Genomic DNA, 13,942 nt, shown 5'->3' on the forward strand with positions numbered 1-13,942 from the left:
CGTGGGAAAACCGCCTTGGACACATCACAGGGACAGGTAAGAACATCAGAGCAAAGAGAGATTCCTAAGAACACCCGCCAAGAAACAAGACATCTCTGCAGAAACACTGGATGTAAGCAAACGACAGTTTATGGCCTCGAAGTATTAAAGGAAAAGAAATCAAATCTAGAATTGTATCTTTCAGCTACAACGTCATTTAAGGATGAGGGTAAAATAAGGAAATTTCAGACACTCAAGGTCTGAGCAAGTCCCCACAGCCCTCTGAAAGCAAGGATGCAGGGAGAAAACACCCACAGCTCACTGCCATTTGGGTGGCGATTCACATGTGACACGGGACACAGCGCACGCACGCTCTCACAAGCGTGCTCACGCACACTCACGCGGGCTCTCTCACACATGCTCATGCACACTCACGCGAGCTCTCACACATGCTCACGTCTATGTGTTCTCACACACTTGCTCACACACCTCCACACAAACATGGACGACAGCCTCGCCTGACCCCAGCTGGGCTGGGACGAGCAGAGATGGGAAGGAGTCAGAGAGCACAGGGCAGGTTTAGGTCAGTGATCGGAGGACAGTGGCCTGAGTGAGGGAGGAGCAGGCACAGAAGAACAACTGAATGCACAGCTGTACAAGGCAGAGGAAAGTCCCTCTCTGAGAGGAGAGAGCAGGTCCTGGGAAGCACGGAGAAGGAAACACCGGAAGAAAGCAGGACACACCCAAGCAGCTATGGGCTCGGCAAATAAAACTTGGCTAACGGAACAAAAGAAGCTGCCTAAATCAGCTTTTTAAAAAGTCATCAATAGGGGCTGGCCTGGTGGCATAGTAGTTAAGTTAGCATGCTCCACTTCAGCGGCCTGGGGTTCACAGGTTCAGATCCCAGGCACGGACCTATGCACAGCTCATGAGGCCATGCTGTGGAGGTATCCCATATGCAAAATAGAGGAAGATAGGCACAGATGTTAGCTTAGCGACAACCTTCCTCACACACACACACACACACACACACACACACACGTCATTAATACCCATAAGAGTCACAAAGAAAAACATTAAGAAAAACTAAAAATAAAGGGGTGAAGAAAGAAAGCCAGGTTAGTATTTCTTTTTTTTTCTCTTTTTTGTGAGGAAGATCAGCCCTGAGCTAACATCTGCCAATCCCCCTCTTTTTTTGCTGAGGAAGACTGGCCCTGGGGTAACATCCGTGCCCATCTTCCTCCACTTTATATGGGACGCCGCCACAGCATGGCTTGACAAGCAGTGCCTTGGGGTGTGCCCAGGATCTGAACCCGGGCCACCAGCAGCGGATCGCATGCACTTAACCGCTAAGCCACAGGGCGGGCCCAGGTTAGTATTTCTAATATCAGGAACTTACATCAAAAAAATGGAAAAGGCGGGGCTGGCCCGGTGGCATAGCGGTTAAGTGTGAGCACTCTGCTGTGGCAGCCGGGGTTCACAGGTTCGGATCCCGGGTGCACACTGACGCACCACTTGTCAAGCCATGCTGTGGCGGCGTCCCATATAAAGTAGAGGAAGATGGGCACAGATGGTGGCCCAGGGCCAATCTTCCTCAGCAAAAAGAGGAGGACTGGCATAGGATGTTGGCTCAGGGCTGATCTTCCTCGCAAATTAAAAAAAAAAAAAAAAAAGGAAAAGGGGGACCAGGCCAGTAGCATAGCAGTTAAGTTTGAAGCTCTGCTTCGGCAGCCTGGGGTTTGCAGGTTTGGATCCTGGGCACGGACCTATGCACTGCTCATCAAGCCATCCTGTGGTGGTGACCCACATGCAAAATAGAGGAGGACAGGCACAGATGTTAGCTTAGGGCCAATCTTCCTCACCAAAAAAAAAAAAAAAAGGAAAAGAAAAAGGACAGTCAGTCCTGATGGCATAGCAGTTAAAGTTCAGCATGCTCCACTTCGGTGGCCTGGGTTCAGTTCCCAGGCTCGGAACCACACCACTCGTCTGTCAGTAGCCATGCTGTGGCAGCGGCTCACACAGAAGACCTCGAAGAATTTACAATTATACACAACTATACACAGGGGTGAGGGGGGAGGAGGAAAAAAAGGAGAAAGATGGACAACAAATGTTAGTGTAGGGTGAATCTTCCCCTGCAAAAAAAAAAAAAAATAGGTAAAGGACAGAGGGACATCATATATGTCACAAATAGCTGAGCAAGAGATCAAGTCTGGAAACGACGACAAGCAGACAGCTCAGAGGGCCCCCACGGATGGCACCAAGAAACCAAGCAACAGACCACCCTTTACTTAAAGAAATGGCAGGCCCCTCGGAGCCGAATGTGACCCAGGAGCCTCATGTTAGCGTGACTGAAGAACTACGATAGCCAGAAAGAGCAAAGATGGGCATAACTCAGGACAAGAAGATGGAATCAATGAGCAACACCAAAAGCTAGCTGTTTACCAATGAGAAACATTAAAAAGAAGAAAGAATTTGGGGGAAGAAAAATGAGTTTTCTGAATCAGTTAGGGTGGTAAACAGCGGCCAAGGTTCTGACACAAAGCGCAGCCTTCTGAGCGTGTGGACGGCCCCCAGGGTCCAGCAGAGAGCAGCGGGAGGAGGCGAGCGCCCCACAGGTGGCAGACCTGAGGCGAGGGCGTGACACCCATTCTGGCAAAGCCTGACCTCATGCACAACAGTCTCCTACAGACCTGCCGCGGAGGACACCACCTGCAGCTCAACGTGTGAAGCTGCTTCTATTTAGACTTTTATTTTAAATATATTTAAATCTAAAATATCTCAGAATCTGAACTATAATGAACTCCTTTTGTTAAAACTCTATGTTTTCTAGTTAAAATTAAAAAAATGTGCCTAATGTTAACTTTAAGTAAAATTTTTAAGTAGCCTCATCTTTTCACAGTCTTGGCTGTTTATCTCAAACAGCCTGGCAACATCTCAGCCATCTCCTGTTTGGCAGAGGTGAGCTGACCCCACGGAAACGTAAGAACACTCGAGTCACCACGCTCACCAGGATAACCAGCCTCTTCTAGGAGCAGCAAACACAGGTGGACACTCCATGGAACCTCTCACACCTTCCCGGAGCCACACACATCAAGCCTCCCTCTGAGAGTGCTCTCGTCTTCTGTCCTTTCTACCCTCTGGAAACGCTGAACTTCCAGAACAGCCTGTGGCTGCTGCCCACACTCCCGCCCTCTGCAGCTCCGTCTCCCCTCCTGGAACTGGCATTTCTTACCAGCTTCTCTCTCTTCAGCTCCTGCAGCCAAGGCCTCCTTTTGGCTCCACAGGGTGGAGTTTTCCTCCTTCAGCTCTGCCTGCTGCTGGGTTACCCGCTGGAGCTGCTGTTTCAGGCTCTCCAGCTCGACAACGAGCCCCTGCTCGGATGCCTCCTTCCGGCCCAGCGCCTCCTGCAGGCTGGCCTTCTCCACCTTGAACCCCTCGATGACGCCTGAGGAGACAGGGAGAGACATGGCTGCTGAGGCCCCAATGAAAGAGCGAAAGGAGCAGTCGGACGACAAGGGTGTCCCAGGCGCCAGTGAGACATCAGCCATGGGGCGTGAGAGCTGAGTGGTCACACCTGCATCCTGGTCCCAGATGGACAGCACAGGGCCGGCCGACCCAGTGAGATGCGGGAGCCACCAGACAAGACGATGCATCTGTGAGCAGCCACATGCAAGACGCCTCCACACTACGCCTACGCACACCCCCTCAGGCCAAGTGCCCAGCACATAAGGCCACTGTGAGCACCAGACACAGCAGCGTAGAGTCGGGGGCAGTCGAAGATGTGACTTCTTGGGGCACCCACTGCCCATCGCTGTGATGGGAGGATGAAGGTTCCCATCTCGCCACACGATGGGACACCGAGGTGGTCAGCTCAAAGAGGAGTGGTAGTTAAGTACCAAGGACGGACGCCCCCCGGGGCCTGTCTGCTGCAACACGGACTCCCCAGAGCTCCCAGGGCCTCCAACGCGACTCGTTTCTCTGAGGAAAGTCACGGGTGCCTCTGCCGCGGCCCGCCGCTTACCCTCCGCCTTGTGCAGCTCCAGCATCAGCCGCGTCTTGGCCGCATTTTCCTCCTCCAGGCGCTCCAGTAACTCCTGGTGCTTTCTAACGACCTGTAGTGTCTCCTCATTCTTACAGCTAAATTCCTTCTCAAAACGAGAATGAATCTGACGTGCTTCCTCTAGCTGTTGAAACACATTTGAAAACTGGAACTGTGTATCAAAAATCATCAAAACTTTTATTAATACCAATAGAAGCCTACTGGCATAGAATCCTGGTGAAATGATAAATATTCCACATGAAACAATTTCGACGTTCAACGTTATATCAATCACTAAATAATTACACCTGGTAATTCAACAAATTTTCAACCAAGAAAAATTCTGCACACAGACACAGACAAACGGCACAGAACACTCGTGCATTTGTGAAGTGCTGACACCACGTGTGTTGAGGCGAAGGTGCACTTCCAAGGACACACGTGGCAGGAAGCCGACATCGAGAACCTGGCCCTGGGCAGGGACAGGCCACCTGGTCTCGGCAGGTGGAGAAATGACAGGAGAGGTGCGGGAGGAAGGGCACCATGGGCCAGTCACCACACTGGGCAGGAGACCTACACGTCCCCACTGCCTGCAGACCCTCCCTCCCTGACCCAGATGCCACGAGGCCCCTCTCGAGGCTCAGCCCCAGGCCCTAACCTTCCCCTCCTCCCCGCACTCCCCTGACGGGCATGTCCAGTCTGAGGCTCCCAGGCCATCCCCAGGCTGGGGGGTCTGGGTTAATGTCTGAATCCAAAACGCCCATATACCGCGCTGTCCTGACAGACAACTGAGCACCTGGCCTAGGCCTCCCTCGGCCTCCTCATGTACTTCATGCAGCTCCGGCCTTCTCCAGACCCAGACTCTACGGAAATCTGTTGATTTTACCTTGAAAGCAGCCCCTGAGGCCGCCACTCCTCATGCCTCACCTGGGGTCACCTCCCCCAGCCTCCAACCTCTCATGACACCTCCTCCAGCCAACTAGCCACTGCCCACCCTTCCTGCCACCCCACCCCTGACCCCGACTGATCAGGGCCCCTCACAACCCTCCTGCTGCCCTGCGCTGACTTTCCACTTCCCATAGGACTCCGCTCTGCTCACCCTGCCTCCCCCCAAAACCTGCCCTGCTTTCTCTCCCACAGGCCCCATGTTCCTCCCGGCTGCAGGACCGGGTGCCCTGCAGAACACAGTCCATGCAGTAGGACTTCTAAGGAATGGGACACACTGAGAGCACACGTGAGCCCACAAGAGACTGGTGCACTTGCTCGGACATGACGCCAGGGCCACAGGCCGGGTTACACTTGCAGACACAGTGCCCACCCACGAGATGCTCACATGTGACTGTCTGTTTTCCTTTTATGACACTGGAGGGACAATCAAAAACACCTGATTACTCGTCAGATGCTGCCCAAATCTGTCCTCTTTTTGAGAGAAGATAGGAGGGCACAAAGGGAAGAAAACAGCAGCTGGGAGGAGCCAGAAAGAAAAACCAGGTTTCGATACTGTTGCTCTCCGCACCTTCAGCAGGAGGAAATTTCTGCAGCTATTCTGAGATCTGAACAGCAATGCTTTGCATAAAAAGCCTCATTTTTTTAACTGGTCTGACTCTGGAAAAAAGAATTTTTATTGCTTTCCATATATTCCTATTTAACATCTTTCCTGATTGATTAAAATGTTCTAAAAGGGTTAACAAGAATAATGCCCTTTTTCAGTGATAATCTCTAAATATATTCAATGTGGAATTAAAATAGTACATGAAGTAAATATAGTAAAAGAAAGGGGCGGATTATATAAGGTCTAAACTAAGTACACTGAGGTTTTATTTTTCCTTCAGAGCAAGCCTACTTCCTCAGAAAAGACTCCTTCTTAAAGAAGAACACGTAGAAGAATGTCGTTGGTAGTGACAGAAGGTAAAATGACACAAGAGAAGCAAATTAGCCCCCCAGAATCGAGAGTTTCTCCACACCCAGTGGAGGAGAGAATGGAGAGAGAAGCCAGATCTGCCTGGAAAGTGGAAACATCCCTCTCATCCTGCAGGGTTTGGTTGAGAATCACAAAAGCCATATGAACGGCGCCCACAGAGCACCTGGGAGCTGTAATATCATCAATGACTCAGTCTATTCACTTATTCAATCCCTTATCCTTCTCTGAAAAAGAGAATCAGCAGTAGGGGCCAAAATGGGGCCACAGAACAGAGAACGGGCAGTGAGGATGGTGCCGAGTGGGGCCACGTCTCACCTGCCTGCTGGAGTTCAGGGCCATTTCCAGGAGGCCGTCCACTGCCAGGCCAAGGCTCCGGTAGATTCTCCTAATTGGCTGCTCACATTCCAGCGTACTTTCTGGGCTCATAAAAAAGCTTTCACAGACGTGACTGCTAATTTCAGCCACTGAAGACATCTCAGCGCATTCTGGCAAAGTTCCGTCCAGTTCTGGCAGGGCCGCATCAGACCCAGGCCACGTCTCATCAAGTGCTGGTGCTACAATGCGAGCAAATACAGCAGCCTACACACACCGCATGGCCGCACACCCGACCAGCAGCAGCAAAGGACCAGCATGCCTGCACTGCTAACAACGACACCCATATTAACATAAGAAGCAGGTTCCCGGGGCCCAGTGCTTGGCTGTCTTTAAGCACAGTGGTGGGAGGGAAGGGGGAGGGCGGTGCTCCCAGCACAGCGGCCCCAGGAGGCCCTCAGCGCCCTGGGCCTGGCACTCACCTGCAGATGGGGCCTGGCCCACCAGCTGCATGTCGGGTGGGCTCTCGTCTTCGAGACAGAGCCCCACGCGCTCACCGATCCGGCTCCTCAGGGAGATGGCAGCCTTCAGCGTCTCTCCAAACAAACCCAGCAGCCTCCTCAGGGCATCCCGCAGAGCTCTCCTGAGGAGGGAAGCACACCAGACAGCGGCCGTCGGCCCAGACCCAGCCCTGTCTGACTGGGACAACAGCAGCACGGCCGGGGGGCGGCTCTGATGATGTGAGCAGATCTTTCTGTTGCTGCTCTTGACTTGTAAAAGGTGTTGTACTGTTGTTACTTGAAGCGTGGAGCAAAGCCCCCGAGCCAGAGCACACCAGCTTCGTCTAGAAGCCTCCACCCACCTGCTCTCCCCTCGGGCAGGGAGCACACAAACCCCACCAGTCCCCACGTCACAGGCTCTCTGACCCTCAGGAGCAGAGCTGGGTACAAACATGGCCTCAGGGTTCTTCCCTTTTACAAAATATCTGTTCAAAAATCAGAAGTCACACCTGACCCACCGCCCACGTGCATGGGAAGTCGTGGCTCTCCCATGCCTCTCTCTGGGGCCACACAAACCCCAAAGCTTGGACTGTTTTGTTCTTCATAGGACCAGAAACCAGCCTGCACCCGTGTCTGAGCTGCATCCTTTTAGACCAGCCCTGCCAGCTGGGCCTCATCTGTCTGTGGCATCGTGACCCCGCTCAGGACATAGCTATGGGCAAAGCGCTGTAGCAAATATGCCAGCCAGACAGGCCAACACGAGCTCCCACACCCGTCAGACGTCAGGGCTGAAGTAGGCAGGAAAGAGGCTTGCCCACCCCATCCCTTCACACACTCACAGCCCTATCACAGGCCCAGCACAGGCACTGCCCCCAACACAGGGAAACACTGAACACAACACACCAAGAGCCGCCCCTTGCAAGCTGACATTCCGGGTGAGAGACAGACAGTGAGATCGGGGCGCGGGAACTGCGAGGTGAGGCGGGAAGGAGGCAGTGGGGCAGACTGCCCTGAGCACACAAACAGCTGGGGGAGGCCGCAGACAGCTCCCTGCTGCTTCCCAGGCCCTGCAGGTGGCTACCGAGGTTATGAGAACAAGCAAGACGGGCACAGCACATGCAAAGGCCCTGCGGTGGAAGCGTGTGGGGGTAGGCATGAGAACGACCACACAGACAGTGGGTCAGGGAGGGCAGGTCAGCTCTGCTCTGAGAGAAAATGCCAGAAGACGCCCTCAAAGCCTGCCCCCACTTCCTCTTTGCACCCTGTCCAGGCCACGCTGACCCCTGGTCCCGTGATGATGCTCAAAAATGCCAAACATTTGTGGGTGTCAGGGAGTCTGCAGCTGCTGCTTGCCCAGCCAGGCACACTCCCCAAAAACCTGGGGGTCCTTTTCTCTCTGCCATGTCCCTCCAGTGTGCGGAGCTGGTGACCGCCAAGCCCGTCACACTCCACCCTGCACTCACCATAGTGATTCAGGGCAACTGAGGGGTCAGCATCAAGACACAAGGCAGCTACAAACAAGTGCTAGAAAAAGCAGGCAAGGTCTCCATGGAGAATTAGAAAACTATGAAGAGAATCAGAGGAAACCTCAACACAGACCCCGCACCAGTGCGAGAAAGATGCCATTCTCTGCACATCGAGCTCAGGACTAAACAAAGCCCGCCCGCCTGGCCTGGTTTCTCTCGACCCTTGAAGGTGTACACTGAGGACAAAGGGCCAGGGGTGGCGGGACCGGCCAGGTCCCGACTTCAGTACTGAGCCACAGGACTATAAGATACCGGGCAGAGACAAGTGGACGGGACACAGCAGAAAGGGGCCCAGAGAAAGGGCCACCCCACAAGCTACACTTTCCAATGCATGGCCCTGAGCCAACTGCTCAGACTGGCAGAAAAAATGAGCGACTTTCCTGATCTCAGATGCAAATAAACAAATAACTGAACAGCTCCAGGCACGTTCTATTCCTGCATGAAAAGAAAACTAAAGCTGACACAACATACGGGAAAAAATCTGAATGGTGTCAGAGTAGGAAACTATTTCTTAAATAAGACTCCCAAGCAACCAAGACAAAGGGACAGATCACTAACTGTGCCTGCGTTATAGCATCAAATTTTCTAATTTGGCAAAATGTGAAGATTTGGCAAAGCAAGGTGGTAGGTATGTAGGTGTCTGTTACATTACTCAGTACTTTTCTCCATGTTTAAAACCTCTTTGAACGACAAGAATAACGTGGCTCAGGGTCCCAGCCGCCTGCTATCAACGTGCACTCCCGCGGGCGGAGAAGGTGCTGGGGCAGCAGCAGCAGACGGGGCGCCGCTGACCTTTCCGTGTGTGCCAGGTCGATGTCGGACTTGAGCATGGAGATGAGGCGCGTGCCCTCCTGGTTCTCCCTCTCGCGCCGTTGCTGTAACTGTGCCAGGGCAGAACGGTGCTCTTCTATCTCACGGCTTAGGGTTAAAATTTGGTCTCTCAGCTGTTGAGGAAAATTGTTAAAGCTTTAGTTAAAACAATTTCGTTATAAATAAATTTCTGTAAGACATTTTTATCATCCCATTTAAAAAAAAATGGCATAAGATGAACAAGGGGTGATTAAAGGTGAAAATTATTAATATGGTTTTCCTCCATTATTCATCGCCTACAAAAATACAATAAACAACCCAGCCTGCCCTAGCCATCAGGGGGAAGGGGCAAATTCACCAGAGGTTATTCTCACAAATAATAATTCAAAACAACATCCCTTTTCCGGTCATTCAGAATAAAAATTAGTTGCCAGGCAGCCAAGATCTATCTTACATATTTCTCTCTAAAAACAAAAAGAGTCAACAACCGTGGTGTCTCAGTGGGCTGGGTGAGTGAGTGGCACCAGCCACCTTGGGTGTGCACGGCTACTGTGGGCTCCCCAAGCAGTGGCCACGGACCACGGGGGTTTTACTGCATAGCTTAAAAAGTGACAAGTGTATCTTCCCAGCAACAGAGCGACCTGAGCCCCGTCACCTAAGAGCCTCTCCCCTGAGCAAGTCACCAACGGCAGAGACTTCTCATGACTGGCCAGTTCACTGATGAGAATCTGGGCGTCCTCCGCACAAAGACAGAAGAACAGGGGACACCACAGAGCATGGCCGTGCACACTCGGTGGGGCTGTTGGGCAGAGTGCACCAGTCCGACCCCTCCGTCAAGGATGGTTGGCGGTGGCAGGGCAGTGATGCGTGGTGAGCCAAGTGGAGTCCAGGTGGAGAAGCCGGGCTGGGGCAGCACCACGCTGGCACAGCCGTCTCTGTATCTAGCAGCAGGAAGAGCAGGTTTGTGGGGGGAGAAGACGGATAAGGGACACCAGCATGCGGCCCTGAAGACGGTGTGAGAAAACACAGGCAGAGGAAAAGAAGAGGGCAACTGTGAAACCAATTTACTGCCGGGAACAAAAGCAAACTGTAAAGACAGTTTCAATGTTGTGCTTGGAGGGAAATCAGAAAAAATATGGATTCTATAAACTGGTTACATCAGACTAAGATGCACAGGTAGCTGGAAAAATTAAAGAGAATGGAATAAATAAAAAAGTGAATTGCAAGTTTCACTTGGAACTGCGGTGCCCAGACTGCTCCGAGCCGGCTGCGGCCCGAGCAGCCAGAGTGCTGACAGTGGACGGCGGTCAACGGATGGCAGACCCCTGCAGGCCTCGCAGCATAGAGCTCCACACCCAAGGTCGGCCTTTCAGGGTGGCCACACCCATGGCTGATGGCCAGCCAGCACAGGCCAGCAGGCCACCACAAGGGCTGGTTCCACTGAGAGCCTATGGACAGCAGACCTTTCCTTCTGCCGGCCCTGCTCCCTCCTACTGCCAAAAGGACACAGCAACTGGGGAAAAAAATCTAACAGGTGAACCTCCAGCAACACTAATCAAGAAAACGAGAAGTGCAAATAAACATCTCAACAAAACTGACTGAAAAGCAACAGAAAATAGAAATAGTCCTATATATCTTCCCACAAAGAAAATTTTAAGCTCAGTTTTCCCCTTAAATGATTTTACCAAACATTTAAGGAAAAGATAATTCCAATCTTACACAAACTCGTCCAGAGAGTAGAAAGGGTGGGGGAGCATAATCCTCGCTTATTTTATGAGACTGTCATGAAAGGAGGAGAAATTACAGATCAGTCAAAATGAAAACAGATTCAAAAGGTTTAAAAAGAATACTAGAAAACAAAATCTAGCAATACCTGAAAATTATGTATAAACTAGTTTATCACACAGATATGTTGGTTTAATATTAGAAAATCATTAATGTGATTTACCACATTAACAGATTAAATGAGAAAAATAATTTTATATTAATAAATGCAGAAAAAGCAAATTTAATATCCAGTCACATAAAAATCCATCACCTCCCTAACCTGAAAAAAACCATCTACAAACAGCTACAGCAAACATTATTCTTAAAAATTAAGAGTGCAAGCATCCCCGTTAAGCTCAGTACAACAGCCAGCTGCATTGCTACACTTGACAACCGTTGGTTTTAAAGTACCTATTCTCAAGTATCAAACTGCAAATCTAACAAAAGATATGCAAGACCTCCATGGAGAAAATTACACAGTTCAGAGAGAGAAATTAACAAAACCAAATAGAGAGATACTCCAGAATCTTAGACAGAATGCCCCTATAACATAAAGATGTCAATTCTCCCTACAAGAATGTACAGATTCAATACAATTTCAACCACAATCCCAGCAGGAGATTTTTGAGGAACTGAACAGGCAGATCCTGGTGCTCACATGAAGGAGTAAAAGGCAACAGCAGAGATATTCCTGAAGAGAAACAGAGCTGGAGCCCGCCATGCCAGGTGCTACAGCCACTAGAACTGTGCCGCATTTGCACAGGGTCACCACAGGAGCCTAAGAGAGGGGCCACAGACCTCCCACGTGTATGTGAGAGCAGCAGCGATGGATGCCATACACAGGTCTTAGGTAATCCTCACGGAAAAAATTCATTCCCCTACTTCATATCCTTCCATGTGGATTAAAAGTTAAATTATAAGATAATCTTGGAGAATATTTGCATGAAATAGGAAAGGATTTCTTAAGGCAGAGAAAGCACAAGCTCGAAAAGGAAAAAAGGTAATAAAGTTAATTCATCAGTCAAGAACTTTGTTCATCAAAAGATAACAGAGAGAAGGAAAAAAACACAAATTAGAAGAAATCTAGAATACACAAAGAACTTCCCTGAGTCAGTAAGAAAAAGATAAACAATTATTTCAAAATAGAAAAATGGAAAAAGATACAAACAGGCATTTCACAGAAGGGGAAACACAAATGGGCCATAAACATATTAACAGATACACAATCTTATTAGAAAATAAGGAAATGCAAATTAAGACCACCACGCAACTACACTTCATAGCCACAAAACTGGCAAAAATTAAAAAGTAGGCCTATACACTGAAACCTCTAAGACATTGTTGAAAGAAAGAGAAGACATAAAGAAATGGGAAGATATTCCATGTTCATGGATTGGAAGAATAAACATAGTTAAAATGTCCATGCTACTTAAAGCAATCCACAGATTCTATGCAGTCCCAATCAGAATCCCAATGACATTCTCCATGGAAATAGAACAAAGAATCCTAAAATTTATATGGAACAATAAAAGACTGACTCAAAATACACTACAAAGCAGTAGTAATCAAAACAGCATGGTACCAGCACAAAAACAGACACACAGATCAATGGAACAGAATTGAAAGCCCAGAAATAAAACCACACATCTACAGACAGCTCATCTTCAACAAAGGAGCCAAGAACATACAATGGAGAAAGGAAAGTCTCTTCAATAAATGGTGTTAGGAAAACTGGACAGACACATGCAGAAGGATGAAGTAGCCATTACCTTACACCCCACACAAAAATTAACTCAAAATGGATTAAAGACTTGAACGTAAGACCTGAAATCATAAAACTCCTAGAAGAAAATATAGGCAGTACACTCTTTGACATAGGACTTAGTGGCATCTTTTCAAATACCATGTCTACACAGGTGAGGGAAACAAAGCAAAAAATAAACAAATGGGACTACATCAGACTAAAAAGCTTCTCCACGGCAAAGGAAACCACGAACAAAACGAAAAGACAACCCACCAACTGGGAGAAAATATTTGCAAATGATATATCCAACAAGGGGTGAATCTCCAAAATATACAAAGAACTCATATAACTCAGCAACAAAAAACAAACAACCCAATCAAAAAATGGGCAGAGGATATGAATAGACGTTTTTCCAAAGAAGATATACAGACAGGCAACAGGCACATGAGAAGATATTCAGCATCACTAATCATTAGGGAAATGCAAATCAAAATCATGATGTAGAGATATCATCTCATACCCGTGGGAATGGCTATAATTAACAAGACAAGAAAAAACAAGCGTTGCAGAGGATGTCAAGAAAAGGGAAGCCTCATACATTGCTGGTGGGAATGCAAACTGCTGCAGCCACTATGGAAAACACTATGGCGATTTCTCAAAAAATTAAAAATAGAACTACCATATGATCCAGCTATTCCACTACTGAGTATTTTTCCAAAGAACATGAAATCAATAATTCAAAAAGATATATGCAGCATTCATCGCAGCATTATTCACAATAGCCAAGACATGGAAGCAACCCAAGTGCCCATCAACAGATGAATGGATAAAGAAGATGTGGTATACACATACACACACACACACACACACACACACACAATGGAATACTACTCAGTCATAAAAAAAGACAAATCTGTGCCATTTGCAACAACATGGATCAACCTTGAGGGTATTATGCTAAGTGAAATAAATGAGACAGAGAAAGACAAATGCCATATGATTTCACTCATATGTGGAAGATAAACAAACACATAGATGGGGAGAACAGATTAGTGGTTACCAGAGAAGGGGGTGGGAAGAGGGCGAAAGGGGTAAAGGGACACATACATATGGTGACAGATAAAAACTGGACTGTTGGTGGTGAACACGATGCAGTCTATACAGAAACTCATACATAATAATGTACACCTAAAATTACATACTGTTATAAGCCAATATAACCTCAATAAAATAATTTTTAAAAAATTTAAAAAGTAGGAACATTCTAGGTATAGGCAAGGACGTGCAGTAACAGGAACTTGCATTCACTTTTGGTGGAACGTAAACTGGTGCAACCACTTTAGA

General features: G+C 48.7%; 1 protein-coding gene across 11 annotated transcripts in view; it reads right to left on the reverse strand.

The window, feature by feature from the left end:
• The window catches only part of PCNT (pericentrin), a 151,041-nt gene that overhangs the window by 73,337 nt on the left and 63,762 nt on the right, over window positions 1-13,942 (reverse strand). For all 11 annotated transcript variants that reach the window (XM_087417893.1, XM_087417888.1, XM_087417884.1 and 8 more), the window contains 5 exons: window positions 9,070-9,221; window positions 6,734-6,894; window positions 6,255-6,493; window positions 4,001-4,163; window positions 3,212-3,424 (listed from right to left, as the gene is read on the reverse strand). In XM_087417893.1, the coding sequence (XP_087274019.1) occupies window positions 3,212-3,424; window positions 4,001-4,163; window positions 6,255-6,493; window positions 6,734-6,894; window positions 9,070-9,221 (928 nt within the window). The remainder of the gene's footprint in view (window positions 1-3,211; window positions 3,425-4,000; window positions 4,164-6,254; window positions 6,494-6,733; window positions 6,895-9,069; window positions 9,222-13,942) is intronic.

Source organism: Ceratotherium simum, chromosome 27 (assembly GCF_057802395.1).
Source record: "Ceratotherium simum simum isolate JZ-2026a chromosome 27, ASM5780239v1, whole genome shotgun sequence".
In the NCBI taxonomy this organism is placed as follows: Eukaryota; Metazoa; Chordata; class Mammalia; order Perissodactyla; family Rhinocerotidae; genus Ceratotherium; species Ceratotherium simum.